This window comes from Amphiura filiformis, chromosome 16, assembly GCF_039555335.1.
Source record: "Amphiura filiformis chromosome 16, Afil_fr2py, whole genome shotgun sequence".
NCBI lineage: Eukaryota > Metazoa > Echinodermata > Ophiuroidea > Amphilepidida > Amphiuridae > Amphiura > Amphiura filiformis.
The window spans coordinates 43,508,518-43,526,965 of NC_092643.1; the positions used below are offsets into that span (position 1 = coordinate 43,508,518).

General features: G+C 37.0%; 1 protein-coding gene across 1 annotated transcript; it reads right to left on the bottom strand.

Annotated features, from left to right (window-relative positions):
* Positions 1-263: 263 nt before the first annotated feature.
* LOC140136040 (sialate O-acetylesterase-like) lies at positions 264-16,538 on the bottom strand. The gene is made up of 10 exons (XM_072157742.1): positions 16,337-16,538; positions 13,221-13,367; positions 11,829-12,019; positions 8,650-8,797; positions 6,689-6,896; positions 5,256-5,380; positions 4,569-4,699; positions 4,067-4,245; positions 3,077-3,284; positions 264-1,690 (listed from the first exon to the last, which is right to left on the bottom strand). Exons 1-10 carry the CDS (start codon positions 16,410-16,412, stop codon positions 1,358-1,360), a joined length of 1,746 nt encoding a protein of 581 aa, XP_072013843.1. The 5' UTR covers positions 16,413-16,538; the 3' UTR covers positions 264-1,357.
* Between the last annotated feature and the right edge of the window lie 1,910 nt (positions 16,539-18,448).

Sequence of the window (18,448 nt, forward strand, 5' to 3'; positions counted from 1 at the left end):
GGAGGGAGGTTTTTTTTGTGTGTGTGCTAAATTGACAAAATACAGCAATTTTCACGTAAAATTGCTATTAGTTTTCAGCATCTGTAACGAGAATGATGAGGCCCTTCTTCAAGATTATGAGGGGTTAGATATTTTACAACCTATACGTACGTTTATGAGTCAGAACTCACGAATTCAATAATAATAAAGGCTTAACAAAGAATCTAGACAACACGCTAGACAATCAAAAGAAAATGTTTTATTAACGTTTAAGCCGCACGTATTTGACGAATGAAATAACGTTTCCCTATACAAGCTTACGCCACATAATTTACAAAACACTGCAATTATATAGCACACAAAAATAAACGTTTTCGAACACATTCCTCATTTTCCACGTACCAAACGCGGCATACTTGGAAGACGTAGAAGTTGCTCTCTGAATGGTTCTTTATTTCTTTATTAAGGAATCCATAAGTGTACGATCAGGCTACAAAGAACAATTTTCTTGGCTATATTTTTGGTTCTCCGTGGGGTTCTTTGTAGAACAAAAAAATGGTTCTTTAGCCCAGAAAATGTTTTTGTAGAACCTTGAAGTACCTTTAAGAAACCCTTAATAAATAAAGAACCCTTCATTCAAGGGGTTCTTCAGCATGTCTAGCTATGAATATGATTTTTAGAACTAAAAGGGTTACCGTATAATACTCCATTTTTTCAATTTTCTTAACTTTGCAATGAGTCCCTGAATTAACCATGAATTCGAAAGTTCCTAGGCCTATTTTTAAATAATCTTTAAGGTTCTTTATAGAACTATCTAAGGTTCTTTATAGAACCTCAACCCAATAAACGTCTACATTACGTTTCACTACCTGAAGAGAATTGATCAAAAATTGAATTCCCTCCTGAGGTTGGTATCTGTCAATGAGTTGACCACATCACCAGGCTGTATATGGCACATATGGGTCAATGAGTTACATAAAAGTGACCGTGTGTGGTATTTGGTTCCCAGGATGTGAGTTTTGCCAGAGGCAATATGTAGTTCAATGTTGATCCCTCACTACAAGAGTTATTACCGTCGATTTGGTTGAAAAGGAGGTGAGACATGATCAAATCTCTCCAGGTAACAAAATGTAATGCATACCAAAGTCCTATCGAAGGATGCCCACTGGGTAACACGTCATATACGTCAACATAAAGCAACTGAATGGTAGTCACATCCAACTTTACGGTACCGGCTAAGTGTACCCGTACCTGACTATTTATAATAACATTTAAAAAAAGTCGCACAATGATATTAAATTGAACAAAATCGAGTTATTCCTTTGGCCCCGTGAAAAAGCTAATATGCTAGATAAAGAAATTTTACGCTGTAGCTGTTTTAATATTTTCCCAACGGAAAGTAAAAACATACAAAAAGAATAACATGGCAGAAGCAAATTAGAAATTTGAGACCCCCAAAGTGTACGGCCGAATTGAAAGTATAGTCCAATGGTAACACGAACGGTGGCGCAGGTAAGAAGCCATCTTGGTTATACACTAGACACTTCTTATAAGTACACGGATAGTCCCTCCATAGATAGCGGATAGCAACAGGTTCAAGGTCTTTGCAGGTATAGTTCATCCTTATGGAATGCAAACTAGTCACAGCTATTCCAGTAGTACCAATCCATGTATCACCGTCTTGGCATACAGTACAATTAGAACAACATACCTGAAAAAATAAAATTCAACAAGAAATTTTTACACCTTTAGAAATTGTCAAAGTGGCCCAAATTGCCATTATCATTGTATACCTTTATGATATAATTTATATACATAATACAGAGACATGAGGATAAAATCATGAAGATCAGCCCACAAATGAGCAAAATTTAAAAATGGCGACAAAATTTGACCATTGGAGTTTGCGTATATATAATGAGTACTAGCAGTAGGAGGCATGGGCTGTGTGATGTGCCCTGATTAATTTAATTCAAAGTTGATTATTTATCTTTGTTTACAATTTAAACTATTTCATGAGCGATGACAATTTTGGAAACCCCTCTCATGCATCAAGTTGATCAAAAACAAATTGAATCGTTTATAATTTTGGATAGTTGGAAATCTCCATTTCTAGAATGTTCATTGTGTTGCACAATCGGGAAAATCCCCACGATTGGGAAACCCCCAAGTGAATATGACATCATGTTGGGAAAAAACCCAAAACCCACAACTCTTTCCCTTTAATATCATGTAGAATCATCCATGCATTGGTTTGTCTAAAAACAATTTCTGACCATTTCGCTCTGCTTTCTCCATTGATAATAATCAAGTGCTCCTGGTTCCAAGGGACCTTTAGACAAATATTACATGTATGAATAAGAAAACTGAACGCATTAAGGGGTGGGGTATGAACGTTTGGACAGTATTTATTTTGGGACATTAGAGGACATCAGACATATCGAATTGCACTCTGAATACGAAGAATGTCCTTCTGATATCAAATAATTTTGATTTTTTTAAATTTGCAATGTAATACACATTTTATGGCAAATCATTAAAAATTGATATTTTTGATATTTAACAGTATTCGAAGTAAATTTTATAAATCTGATGATTTATACTTAAAAAGTGTATGTAGGTGGGATGAAAAGCCGACGATCAATTGAAAATTTTGACCTTTCGTATTGAAGATATGGAATTTTTTCCCAAAACACACAAAAAATTAGGTCTTTCTGGGAAAAAAATCCATATCTTCAATATGAAAGGTCAAAATTTTCAATTGATCGTCGGCTTTTCCTCCCATTTACATACACTTTAAGAATATGTCATTAGATTTATAAAATTTACTTCGAGGACTGTTATATCAAAAATGTGAACAAATATCAATTTTAATAATTTGTCATAAAATTTGTATTCTATATTTCTATCGTGAATTTCAAAAAATCAAAATTATTTGATATTAGAAAGACATTCTTCGTATTCGGAATGCAATTCGATATGTCTGATGTGCTCTCATGTCCCACAAAAAATACTGTCGAAACGCTCAAAACGCTCATTCCAGATCCCTTAAAATCGTTACAAATAGTTATTACAGTCATTCTTCAACGTCAGTTACCTCAAATGTGTTGTTGCGGGGTCCCACTAGACGAACAGGTTCACTACCCTTGTTGTTATATTTCACTTTAATAGTCCCTGCTTGACTGTCCACAGTGAATTTAGTTGGGAATGGTCCTTGGTATATCAGTACTTTCTCCTGGTACGCTACGACCCTGGCAGCTTGGACAAGACGAGCTGCTACATCTTGTTTATATCGCGGATGGATTCTGTTAAAAATTAAAATGTTTAAACAAGTTTAAGTTCATAATATGGCCTTTGTATGGAAACAGGTAGTAATCGTACAGGTGGACATCCGCTAGTCCCATAAGCCGGGGGAGGGGCATATCATACATTTTTGGTGTGTATGCTCCCCGGAATTTTGAGGTGATGGGTCTTTTGGAGCTGCAAAAAATCAAAATCGAGGGTCTTTCTTGGCTTTCTGGTTGAAAATCGCAAAAACAAAAAACCACCATAAATGTGAGTAACTAGTAATTAAGGGGGGGTTACAGTTGAAATGATCAAAATCAAGGGTCTGTTTTGGTCAAATTCAGGGTCTTTCGAAGCTGCGCGGAACAAAAATAGGGGTCTTTCTGGGGGAGCATCCCCGTATGGTCATTTGTGTCGAGTGTCGCGGTCCTAGTTAGCTAATAGCGTAGGGGGAAATGTTTTATGGCTTAGAATTTTTTTTTTTTTGTAAGAGCAAAAATTCAAATTAGTCTCAACATACCCTATTCCCTAAAATGCGTTGGCTAAAATAAGCGCAGTTTGGGGGCTTAGTTTATTATTTGGCTGAGCATTTTAGTACACCGAGATAAAAATCTGTCAGAGGGTTGTTACAACTCGTCAACTCCCCCTTGTGATAAGACGATTGTCAAGTGTCCATGGTGACAGTAAACTACGATACTCCCAATGTTGTTCAATCTGCCTACAATTTCTTTCAAATGTTCTTGACTCTTATAATGTGTGGTTCCACGCTAAGAATTTGACCGTTTACACTAATCATACTTACGGATTCCATGGCGACTCAAAATCAGTGAGATCTATTGCCACAGCCATGAAGACATTAGGCATGCCAGCATTGGGTACATAACCTACATCGTTTGTCTGGTGCCATCTGATGTTTTTATAGTAGTTGACAGGATATCTGTCGCGGAGCACCCCAAGCTGTGGTAACCATGATGTACCTATCTACAGAGAGAATATTTTATTCTATATATAAGTTAGGAAACTTAGGAACCAACTTTCTGAACGTAAATATCAAAGTGGGGGAAATGTTCTGATCGAAATGGTGAATTTCGCCAGTAAGCCACTAACAGGCATGGACTACTATATATCATGCACTCCTTTGAGAGTTCTATAGTCAGATATTTTTTTATGATATATGCTACATTGCTACAAGTGTTTTGCTTTAAAAGACTCGTCATCTTTGGTTTCGTTTCAAATGACGAAGTCCAAAATGGACTTCGTCCATATCATCTTCGTGAAAACAATAATAAAAATTATCAGCATACCTGTACAAATCCAAAAGGAAATAATGGGTTGGTTTGTTGCGATGATCCTGTGTACCACTTCTGCCTCCAGTCACTTATCATAGCTTGAAAATGACATCTATAAGTGTCTGGATCTCTAGCGTTGGATTCCCCTGCAATGGGCAACAACATCAAAAATAAGTAGTGAATTACAAGCCGGCCTTTAGAACGGCTTGTATTGTTTTTGTTTTTGTTTTTTCTTTCTTTCTTTCTTTCTTTCTTTCTTTCTTTCTTTCTTTCTTTCTTTCTTTCTTTCTTTCTTTCTTTCTTTCTTTCTTTCTTTCTTTCTTTCTTTCTTTCTTTCTTTCTTTCTTTCTTTCTTTCTTTCTTTCTTTCTTTCTTTCTTTCTTTTCTTTCTTTCTTTCTTTCTTTCTTTCTTTCTTTCTTTCTTTCTTTCTTTCTTTCTTTCTTTCTTTCTTTCTTTCTTTCTTTCTTTCTTTCTTTCTTTTAAATTTAAAAAAATATTAGCATTGTTATTAGCATAAAAATATAGCAGAGTGACGCCACTTTCACACATGCATTGACATTAGACAACTGGCAAAGTCCCCGTGCTTTGAACTTGTTCAGGATTCTCGATGCGTAATCTTCTGTCGCTGCCACATATTATAGAACCAAAGTAATCAAAATCAAACAAACGAAGCCAAACATGAGAAGCAAGTGAACACTCACCTTGGGACCATATAGCACCTTTGATGGTCATGTTGACAAATGGATATATCATCGCATTCCACAAAACACTATCATTTTTGAAATATTGTACTTCAATCGGGTTTTTCACCGTTTCAGATGCACATCTGTGCACACAAAATAATAAAATAAAATATGTATTGGAACGTCGTAATTCATCCCAACAAGAAACAGAGTGTTAGTTATGGTGGTATATGTGTGGACAAACTCCGCTATAGTCTACGGATTTTGCTTTTTCTTAATTAAACAGCCCCTCCGCCCGCCCGCGACACACCCTGGTATGCTTTAAGTAAACAATTTACACATTTAAGCGTTAGACTATTCTGTATCTTCGTGTTATGCGAACGAGCATAAAACGATTGGCTTTCCTTTACGAGTGATGCTACGGGGACTTGTTACCATTTTAAAATAATCATCACTAATTAAAGCATATTATAGCATATTACATATTTCTAAATATAGCTCATTACCGCAACACAAGCCAGTCAGAATAATTAATCTGTATAGATGGTTACATTAATAGCGCCACCACTTTTCCAACTACATCCAACTAAACATGAATTTCTTGTTCACTTTATCACTAGCCTTTTCCAGTTAATTTCTAGAATATTTCGTGTACGTGTACAAACAAATGGAGATACATATCAGAACTCGTGAAACATTATGTCTAATGACAAAATACATAATTTTTTTTTAAATAATGGGTTGATGTACATAGACCGCTCGATCACTTGTTCAAAAAAGTTCAAAAAAAGATAACTAAGTCGAAGCCAACCAATTTGCATGTACTATATGAACGATAATTGTGCAAGGATTACTTGGCGACTTCAAAATTTGAAGAAAAAAATCGCCTTCGGCTTAAAAATCCGATAAAACTTGAAAATTTATGAAAATTCAGCTCAAAATCCAAGATGGCGGCCGTAAAGTGAAAATTGTCAGAAGAAGAAAACTAAATCGAAGCCAAGCCATTAACATGTCTCACATGATAGGTAATTGCATACAGGTTAATTGGGGACTTTTCGTCTTTGGTTTCAAAATGCACAAAATGACAAAAATCCAAAATGGCGGATATACGAATAAATGATCAGGGCCAACATCTGTGAATGGAATATTTTTGTAGCACATAACATTGTCACATTGAAAAACCGTTATACAATCAGGGGCGATTGATATGTCGAGTTTGACGCCAGACAGCTTGTTTAGTGAAAATGGATCACAAGCTTGCTGGGACAGGGCGCCATGAACTCAATATCTGGTAATCAAGTGGCAATTCAAGTGTAATAATCTCGTCAGTGGCTAACGAAGACCTGTAGATTCAGGTCGCAAGCTACTACAGCTCTGAAAAAAATAAGGCTTGTGACCGTTATTTAAATATACTGTATACACAATTATATGCTTGACATGAGTATCCTCACCTGCTTTTTGTAACATTCGCCTTTTTAACACTTTCCGCACAAGAATTTATCACATCTGGTGAAGACCAGGCTTCTACAGGAGTGGCACCCCAGTTAGTGGAGATCATTCCCACTGGGACCTTATATGTGTCATATAAGTCTCGACCATAGAACCAGCACACAGCAGAAAAGTAGGTGTAATTGCCGATGGCATTGGCTCCTAGTGATTCTGTGTAAAAAGAAAGGTCAGGAATAATTTTAAAATTCTTCATAGCTTCATAACTCGAACCCAAACCCCACTGAATACTACAAAACTCTACAGACTTGGTCCTTCTCCTTCATTGGGAAACACGTAGCTCACTTCCGGCCACCCAGGGCGTTAGGATTGGTCAGGCCCATACATTATGGTTAAAAGGTGACCACCGGAAATGCGTGTATAAAGTATTTGGGCTATAAACCAGCAACCTTGTCCTGGCTCCTGGCGCCTCCCGGTCCCCTCAACACGCCTGCCGCGTTGGTCCTCTCTTTTTTGCCCCTTTGCCACAACCATGACGAATGGGCAGGTGCGCACACAACAACAACGCTCCCCGTCAGCATGGGCATTAACCCAAACCGCATTGAATCCTACAAACCCAGCAGGCTGGTGTGTTTTCTTAAGGCAATTTAATACCCTGATTTTCATCAGTACCCATCTTCTTTTTTTTGTTGCAAATTTATAAAGTATATAAATATGTTCATCATCTCATGTCCTGAACTTATAAAATATCTCTACATACAAAGTGGTTTTAAACCATTTTAGAAAATCATTTTAGCTCTATATATTTTTTGTTTACTGTATCTTGGTAACTGAGATGTGTGTTTCATAACAAACCATAATTTATTCTATTGAACATGTCCAAGTAGAATACATGATTAGAATACATTAAATCCTTTGTTATACTATCTATAGAAATATACTCACTGATTATAACACTGAATAAATTAAATAGGCCTAAATAATCTCTTCCACATAGACAATTTAATACTACACCATGTATGTATCTTCTATAATATGTTGCTAGGAAAAGAGATTAAAAAAGGCTATAAGGTCATCAAAGGTCAAATTCAGGCATCAATTTTGAATACATGTGATAGTCTGTGATATCATACATGTCATAATGAGGCATCAATTTTGATATTTTGTCTGTTACTGGATATATAATGGAAATGTGTGAGGTGGATATACTAAAATACCTTGGGATGTAAATGGTGAGTACAATTTAGATTGCCTAGTGGAGTTGGATTGGGCAAATAAATATAAAATAGTTACCAAAATCACAAAAATGAAGCTTACGGAAAACTACCTAATATGGTGGTATAGGTGACAAAAAATACAATCTTTTTCAACATTGCTGTAGTGTGGTTGTGGTAACCTGTTGGCTTAATTAAGTTTCAGTGACATAGTGTTGCAAGTTCAAAATACAAAATATAGCTCGACATTGAAAATAGAAGCATTTTAACCGGTTTGTTTTTTGATAGTTGTGGAGCACCAAGTTCATGAAGTCATAAAAGAAATCAGGGACCACTTATTCCCATTTTACATATCAACATATTTCCCTAATGTGTTAGCAACACATATCCAAAATTTTAACGAAATCCGTTGATAGTAAGCTTTCCAAAATGAAGTGAATTTAAATCATCAGTGATGTACCTCCTTTTGGCTTCTATCTTCAAAAGCATGTAAGCTACATTGATACCGATGCCACCACTAAAACGAGAAGATTTGCCCCTTCATTTTGCATACCACTTTGTCCAATTTGTTTTTGTAATTTCTTCACCAAATGCAAAAAAATGTAAAAACAAATCAATGGGTGTAGTACCCCTTAAGTGGGTGGGGTGGGCAATATGAAACATTCTGTTGCAGGGGAGGAATAGTCTCAAATTTTTCCATTCAAAATTCTGATAAAGGAGGAACAAATTACCAAATATTTAGTTACTCGTACCTGGATCTGCTTTTGCCCATGGATGATATAATGATGATGTTGAATTGAAATCATAGTATGGTGTATACGACTCTGCTTGTTTGACTGATAACACCCTCACGTTGGGATAATTGACAGATGCAGCCAATTCTGCTGTTGCATTCATTGCCTGGAAAAGAACGTAAATGAGATGCAATATATAACAAAATTTAAAACTAAACCATAGTTTACAAGCATTTGTAAGTTACAAGCATTTGAGGGGAGGATGGTCCAGTTTCAAAGTGACAAACCGGCCTATATACAAGGTGAAAAGATTCCAACAAGCGCAACAAAGAAACAACACGGTTTCTTCAGTTTTTATGTCATTTTTTTCCTCTCTGTACTTTTCACAACTTTTATTTTAATTTTCAGTTCTTTTGTTTCAGTTTTTTGATCCCATCAATATGTTGTGTGGCCATCGTTATTGTCCATAATGTCTGTACATTGTCGTCGCATGCTCCTATCAGGCGTGTATAGCGTAGTTTGTCACTTTTAAAACTGGACCTTTGTCTAATCAAATGAACATATGAATACAAAAGCCACCCAAGTCCATACTTTGGCCAAATGGAGTTAAGCATGGGAAAGTGTTGCTATACATAGGCCTGTCATATGTATGAAAGAACAACTCAAATTCATCCTCTGTGTCTATTGAGCAAGTGAAAAATAGCATGTATGAAAGAATCAACCCAAGTCCATGATTTGAGTCTTGTAACACATTGATTAAAATCCAGTATGTATAAAAGTCCACTTGTAACACATTCATTGCTGGAGAGTGACTTTTGACAAAAAATGGGTTTAATCAAGGAAAGTGTATGGTTTATATTACATGGCAGAATGCTTATCAAAATGATACATAACTGTGTGCTTTATCTTGTATTATCTTACTAGTGGTAATCTCATTCCAACATTATTGTCTTAGTATATGATTAAAAAAACCACCCAAGTCCAGAATTTAAAATGAACCCCACGAAGTCCCTGAAATACCTAATACAGTTTAACCCACCCATTTGCACGTACAACTTTATACCATATTGACCAGGTAAATCTAACTGAAGGAATTAAAATGATACACAGGTTTTTTCTCAAAATCACTTCCCATGGACTTGGGTGGGTTTTGGATTCATGTATTCAAATGCTTGTAACTTTACTTCTGGAGGTCACATTGGATTCAATGGGGTGTCATAATGTGCAGGAATAGATAGTGAATCTATTTAAAAAAATTAATTTACCCAAATATGGTTTTGCTTTAAAATTATGAATTTTTTTTCCAAGTGTAAGGATACTTTTCTTAATTTAATTAAATACTCGTAGTTCCACAGATGGCGATTGATATTTGATCAATATACGACCATTTCTTTGCATGAATAAAGATAAGATTTTAAAATGACATAATAATCATCAGCCTTTGTCAGTCTACTGTTGTAGGAAAGCCTCAGCAGATCTTCGCCTGGTAGCTCTGTTTCTGAACAAATTTACTGTTCCCCAGTATTGGTCTATATCTCGTCTTTTCATCTCTTGCATTGTTTTCACCGGTTCCTATTGCCCACCGTAGGTTTTCATACAGTAATTGCCGTTGTCTATCTGTTGTCTTTTCTGCTACTGATATATATGAATTCCATTGCACTGGACAATTTCGTCGCTCGGGAATTTTGAATATCATGTGTTGAGACACGGCTGTTTTATTCCTTTTTATAGTCAAAATGTGTTTATTTAAAATAAAACTATGTGATTCGTGATAATTGTCCTAACATATAAGACCTAATGTTGTGGATTGCCGTAGACTTCATTGTTTCCCTCACTATAAAGTAATTTTTGCGTAGTTGTAACATTTAGAAAGCTGGATTATATATGTAACTCAAGACTAAATTAAAAAGACTAAATTGCGTCTGACGTCCTGTCAACCAGATGCCGTACTGCGCTGGTCAGCAACCAATCACCTCGTGCCTTTACCCTGACGTCAGACGCAAAGTAGTTAGTTTTTTTTTTAATTCAGTCTTTGATTATAGTGTTGGCTCCCTCATTATTTTTTATTTTCCCCATTAATCTTTAATCCCAAAATGGTTTATTTTTAATTATGATAAGTGAAAATGTATACATTGTACTGAGAAATATATTTTGTTCACTTTTTTTTCTGTAACGGGGCAAATAGAGCACATCGGGGGAAAATATTGCGTCCAAAAAAAAAGAAAAAAAAAACAATAAAAAAAAAGTCCAGGCAGTGTTGCCAGTCACATTGTCTGTTTTTGCTAACGATATTGGCTGTTGCCACAGGAAGCACTCACATTATGACAATAAAGCGCAAAAAATTATGGACCATGTTTATGTTGTTATCACTGGATAGAGGAGTCACATATCGTTTGACAACAGAAAAACAGTAAACGTGTGTGGTTGCTGGTAGTGACACCCCAATATTTGACAACGGTAAAAGAGCATATAAAGGGAATAAGTTATAATTTGTGTCCACATAAAGTCTTTATGTGTCTTGAATGAGTATTTTCATATTACTGATTTTCATCAATCAATCATATTCATTTCAATAAACGTGCACCTGTGAGCGAACATGCTAATTAAATTTTAAGCAACACGTGCATTGCAAAGCGTAACTGTGTTATGTAAAATTCTAAATGGGATTGTTGGACTATACCCACTAGTATTGCAACATCCCCAAAATAGAGGGTTTCTTTTAAAACCATGTTTTTTTGTAATTATTGCACAAAATGCTACACAAAATAAATTTTAGCTCGCTGTGCGTGCATTCTTTTAACTTACGATCAAAAAGTTCGTACAATCTTTAGTTATATAGGGCAACATTTTTGTGCGCTCCTCGCGCTCAGTTTATTTACACTTACGATCAAAAAATTTAATGCGCTCCGCGCACTTTCTTCAGACTTTTAAAGTTTTTGCGCATTCCGCGCTTTGGTTCCGTCAATGAAAAATTTGTCTTCAGTCTGTGAATACAGAAGGGGAGGTCATAGATATTTTCGACCCAAGGTCATAAAAATTGACTCAAACTTCTGTCTCTCCTGTACCACCTAAAACATTTGGTCACCCAAGAAATAACCTGCGAAAGCATATTCCGTTTAACTAAACTCCAAGCTTTCCAAAGAGGTACAAATATTTGTAATTATGTGATTCTAATTAAATCTGGGAATAAAACATACCTGCCTTACAGCCATTGCCATGTTACTCTGGCCACTACAAATCCATACATCACCAAACAAGATATCTTGGAGTTGAATGTTGGACCAGTTGCCTTGTCCATCAAAACAAGTGATGTCAATTACGAACGGCCCACCAGCTGGTTGAGGGGGTAACACCACCTTCCATACACCAATGTCAGGTCCAAATGCACCTAAAATTATTTAGAATAAGTTCCATGCAGATTATACCCATACCTTATAGAAATCATTGGGAAATTTTCCTATAAAACAAAAGAAATGGTAAAGAAAGAACGATGAAATTAGATGGACAAATAAATTTGTAAGGAAATGAATACCGAAGTATTATTGTTAACACCTTGGTCTGGGCCGGTGGTCTGGGGCGAACATTTTATAAATTAATTTTGAAGAGCAGCAACGACACCACTTACATACATTCCAGATGTTAAATCTACATCATATGCAAAATTTTAGGGAAAAAATGAGGCGTTTTTATTTTAGGGCCGTTTTTCTATAACTGGTCTTTACATGTAGTTATAATGGAGAGAGTGCCCGTTGAGGGCGCTATAACCTCCATTTTAGTAACAAAAATGCAATTTAAAATAAAACGACCAATATTTTTTTCTGATATTTCCAGGGTAGTAAAGTAAGAACATTTAGAAATATAAGCAAGTAGTTGCCCTACCTGCTCTTCTCCAAAAAGAAAAGTCCTATACCTCAATGATAATGAAACCTAGGTGTGTTCTTTAGCATAAAATTTGATGTGTTTTTCATTCGCTTAGTGAAATGTGTTAATGCCATAAAAATCATAGCTAATCATGTCAACACGCGATATTCAAAATTCCCGTGCCAAAACTGTCCAAGGCAATAACGTCATGGTTATTTGTGCTCAATTGTCGACAGCCTTCATTGTATTACTGGGACGTCATGGCCCCAAATATATAATTTCGGTGTGCAGGAATTTTAAATATCGCGTGTTGAGAGACGGCTGTTTTTTTATATTATTATTTATGGTCAATATGAGTTTCTCTTAAATAAAACCATATTATTAGTAAAGATAGAACATGAAAATGAATATCAATTATAATTCTTTCTTATTGTTTTGTTCAATTCTCATCGTTTTTGAACGAATTCTAATTTTAATTTCTACTAGTGATACCTGACCTGTGCTGATCTTTTTTATATAGGCCTACATGCTAATCTTTTCCCCTATATTATGGCCTTATACAAACAAAGTTGGCAAATAGAAAGTAAACTGTATCGATTGGATAAGCACCATATCCTTATGTAAACTGGGCAAGGAATAACTTAGAAGTCCGATAAAGTCTCCCTTTTGTTTTAATGTTCAATGTGTGTTTAAGCTTGTTTAGTTGCTGCACTATTTAATATCATTACCTGGCATTCCTTTAGATACATGGTTGACTCCCTTGAATGTGACATTTACAGAGAACCCTGGGTCAGTGTAACCCCATAACACTGCCCCGTGCGGCTTACGTTGCAACACCATATGGTCAGCATAGATATAGGCTGGTTTACATGTGACTGCAATGTAACAAAACGGTACATGTTTAAACTGGGCTGGTTCAAGTGTTAGTAAAGTGTCAATAGGCATCAATGCGACCTATTTTGCTGTAACACAATTTTAGCAAGTTTGAAATTTGACCCCTGTGTAAAGTTTAATGATCTTTTCCCGCCAAAAGCTATACTTCGGATCAATATGCACTTTTGTGTACAACATGAGGTCAGTCTCTCTGGTAGCGGTGCATCTTTCCCCATAAATGTCACCACCCTCTTCCGCCATTTGAGGGGGTTTAGCTCACACACCATCAGTGGCGGTACCATGAATGGAATTACCGATTAGGAAACCTAACGTTTGCGAAACGGCCCGATATAATATGCGAGTTTAAATTAATTTAATCAAAACTTGATGCGTCCCAGTGTTTTCCAAAGCAGTCAGGGGCTGTGCAATAATTATGAGCCAAAAATCGCTTGCCCCCACTCTCGGCCCGCCAAAAAATCTTTGCCCCCCCCCCCCTTTACACATGCCAAATTTTTGGGATCCCAATTTGCAAACCTTAAATGGTCTAGCTATATGTTGTGAGTACAGCAAGCAGGAAAACTTGCATATTAAAGTGTTTTCGTACTGTTTTCCTATGCGTGTGGAATAGGGAGACATCAAGTCCATGTACAAATACCAGAAATTACATTTCAAATGTACACCAAGGTATTCTTCCCTGACTATTTCAATTACCATGTCACTGAAGTAAGCTTCCTTGGTTGTATTATGTCTCTGGAAATTTATTGGTCCGAATTTGTAGTCAATATCCTGAAATTATGTGTCCTGCTTGTAAGTTACAACATGCTTCAAATGGTGTTGATCAAATCTGGCTCTCAAAATGTCTGACAAAACAATCCCTTAACTTTTGACCTTTCATAGAGACATGTGTTATTCTACCAATACCCCACAGAACAGAGACATGCATATCATGACATTGCTAAATGCCAAGACTAAATGTTGAAGCATGTGCAGGTCAATGAACATGTGGACTCTCAACCAGTCTCTTGTTCAGCATACATTGGGCCATTGACTGCACATGTCACTGCTATCAAGGCATTGTGCATGTGTCAAAGGTCTGAAAGGTTACGTTTATGGGTCATGTTGTGAACATATACAATGGACATGTACAGCTGAATTTGTCATTTACCAATTGGGGATCATATATATTTGTCAGATATGGAATAAGGACTTTGAGTGCATTTTGAAAGTGGTATGTGTGTGGGAAGTTTTATAACTGGTGCAGTTATCATGTTTTGAAATATACACTCTTTGACAGCTCGATCCGTGGCTGGTTGAGTGATTCATTACACCATGTACCCATACACTGTGTATGGGTACATGAGACCAGGTATACTGTTTTCCTAAGCCTTAAGCGTTTTATTTAAAAGGCGCCCCATGAATGTGTGCCAAAAATCGTTTGCCCCCCTCCCCCTAATTTTGCCCTCCCACAGGGCTCATAATTATTGCACAGCCCCTCAGGTAGATTAGGAGATACATAGACGACAAAAAGAGCCATCAAGGTCCATCCAGGAGGTAAAGACCGCTTATAGTTTGAGCAGCTCGTGGTCGGCGGGAATTGTTAGGCTTTTACCACTACGCCGAAAGGTAGACCTAGTGGCGTAGATTTCTTTTCACCATTGGGGATTGGTTTGGATGCTTTCTAAAAGCCTGTTGCCCCCCCCCCCCCACCTCAATCTGGAAATACCGCGAGAAAATTGAGAAAAAGTTAGCTATTTAAGCTAAGTTGGTGGTACCGATCCCTGATACCACTAATGACGAATAATACACAGTTACGGCCCCCTGAATTAAATGCTGAGTCTCAAAGCTTGTGAGAATTGATAACCTAATACGGAATGCGGTTTTTTTTAAATGTGCCAGCACAGGCTTTCAGAAAGCATCCAATGATCATTGCAAATGTTGCAATACCGTAAAACCCCGTCTACAAGCATATAGTGTGCTTCTGATGAAAGCTACATTAATCCAGTCGCCATTATGGAGTTTGAGCAAATAAATTACGGATCCAAGCATATACAAACAAGTATTATTTTAAGACCGATCTATTGTATTGGTATATTAACGCTTGCTTCGAATTAATTAAGCTTTTATAAAAAAAAACACTATATGTGACCCGGCAGCACAAATGAGCCGTAAATTCCCTAAATTGTATTCTGAGTTACGGTGTAAAATGTGTACGAAGGTCATATTCATCGGTAACTTAAGCTGGCCCGACATCGTCTCATTTCGATAGTCAAAAACTAATCAATAATCCTATTGTTGAAGTGGATAATAAGCTTCTACCTTAGATGGCTATAGAACTTTTAATAGCTCTGGTCTTTGTTTGCTTATATTGCTAAATCCTGTTCAAGTGGTGGGTTACCAGGCATTGTATTTTGTACAGGTATGCATAACCAACAATTAACAATGAGAGAACTTTCTTAAACCTCGTTGACTTGGGGATGATTTGAAATGACCGCCAATTATGACTGTTTGATATTTATTGCCAACAATGTGGAAAAAGAGACACATGTAAAAACGTAAAAAGATATAATTTTGTTGAAGGAGCAAAGTTTAACAAACCATAACCCCGCTTCTGAATATCGTTTGAAGTCAAATGATATACCATTTTTAAGTTTATGATGTTTATTTTTTAAACACGAAATAAAACAAAATTGACCGGGGGAGGAATTTACGGCTCATTCGCCGTGTACGGTCACATATATGCTTGTAGACGGGGTTTTACGGTAGTAGATAAGTCTCTGCTACAAATTCATATCTGTGTCCAAACTTGTTGAAGACTTGAAATCAAATAGGAATTTTGAGTTTTATTTTTGCCTTTTTGTTTAAAAAAAGACAAAAATAAATTAATTTCTTGATTTAAATTATTTTTTCCCGGTGATTTAGTCATTTGAACTCATGCAGTGTTCCCCTTGTAACTTAATAGCTTAACGCTTACCTGGATAACATTCAACAACATTCATAAAACACCAGATGAACATGAAAATGAATATCAAAAAATTGCTCCAAGTCATTTTATCAATGTAGTTCTTCCGCACGCGGATCCACGATATTACTAAATGCCTGCGACTAGTATAATACCGGTAGCCTGTATAAGCATGGTATGTGCAGTATGAAGATGGTACTACATCTGACCGGAGGGATACGTAATGTAGTAGGTTACGCTCAGGGCAAAAATGGCTTCCTCGTGACGTAATTGTTATCTATTTCGTGTGCGGCTTATATGAAACAGCATTTTAAAGGTGTAATTCGTAATTGGAAGGCAGTGGCGTAGAGTCGCCCAGGGCTAAGGACACATAATGGCACCCCTCCCCCAATTCTTGAAACAAGTGCACGAAAGGTTGCACAAATAGGGCCTATCACTCTTTAATTTTGGTCATGGTGAAGTTAAATATCGATCTAAAATTGGTCTTTCGATTGATTTTGTGCCGAAATGTGCGTGAATCGCGCGAAAATTTGACTTTAATCGCTTGGAGGGAGCGCAGAATCGATGCAGAATTGGTCAATTCGGCGCCTCCTAAGGGTGGCACCCAGTGCCCCCCCCGTGCCACCCCCACCGTCGCTACGCCATAGAAAGTCACAGCACATACGTGCATTGGTTGTGCCTATATGCAAGACTCGTGTTTATTTTAAATGTTTATTTTTGCAGAGCTGATAAATTTCGCAAAGAGGGAGGGGGATACTTGAGACTGAATAAGTGAGAGTGGGAGGGGGCGAGTAAGAAAGAGAGCAGAGGGAGAGACTGAAAGACTAGAAAGAAAAGAACTCGAGAGGAGAGAGAAGGGACCGGGGAGGGAGCGGAGAGACTGATCATTCGGAGGGGGGAGGAAGCAAAATAGGGAGATAGACATTGATACGATGGAAGGGCGACACTGCGGCTCTGCATAGGCCCGTAGCCAGGATTTATTGGGGTGCCACTGGCTCATAAGCGGACCTTTTGAGATTGAAGGGCTTATTTGCAAGGTTTTTACAGACAAAAGTGCACCTTTTCATTCGTATTGGTATTTTGTCATATCAATTTAACAACATCAAAGACGAGATGGCGCTAGACCATTAAAAACATCGGTGTTCCATAATCTTGCCTCTCCAGCCTTTATTGTCACAGACATTCACCTCTATTGAAATAAGCTGATTGGTACTTCAAAGTTAACAATGAAGTCAGCGTTTTCGTATTCGACCAATACCGTAAAACCCCGTCTACAAGCATATAGTGTGCTTCTGATGAAAGCTACATTAATCCAGTCGCCATTATGGAGTTTGAGCAAATAAATTACGGATCCAAGCATATACAAACAAGTATTATTTTAAGACCGATCTATTGTATTGGTATATTAACGCTTGCTTCGAATTAATTACGCTTTTATAAAAAAAACACTATATATGCTTGTAGACGGGGTTTTACGGTAGACTAATAAACGACCCTTAGATTGTATTAACTCAGAGAATAACGGAATCAAACAGTGTATTATTGTAGTGCATTCGTGTGAATTTGGGTAAATTTTGGGTGATTTTGGCCTTGTGTCATTACGGCTCGTAACAGGATGTTTCGTTATCGTTGCATACGTAATGCTTCAAATTTAGTTCAAGGTCAATATAGTCCTCAATAGTACTTGACCTATTTCAATGTGTTACAAAACATCCTAGATGATGAATACTCGAGAACTGGGCGAACAGAGCTCTCGTAGCGCTTGGTCTTAATGTCAGTAGGACATTTACTGACATTTACCGCCGCAGGAAACCAAGTGTCTGGTTAGCATTTTTGGTTATGGTGTTGATGTGAACATTCGGGATTAAGTCAGAGCTGATAGTTACTCCCAGGTATTTGGAATTAGTTATAATGATGTTGGCCATGTAGTGAATAAGTGGTGTGATGGGAGATCACTTATTGGTTATACGCAGGACATCACATTTGTCAGGATTGAATGACATACCCCACTGTTTTTCCCATGCCTGGAAACAACAGAAATCTTCTTGCAACAATTTTAACTTACTAGCTGACTAGTATTCAGTACAAATATACCCCGAGCGGGACAAACTTTGTATAAAAAGA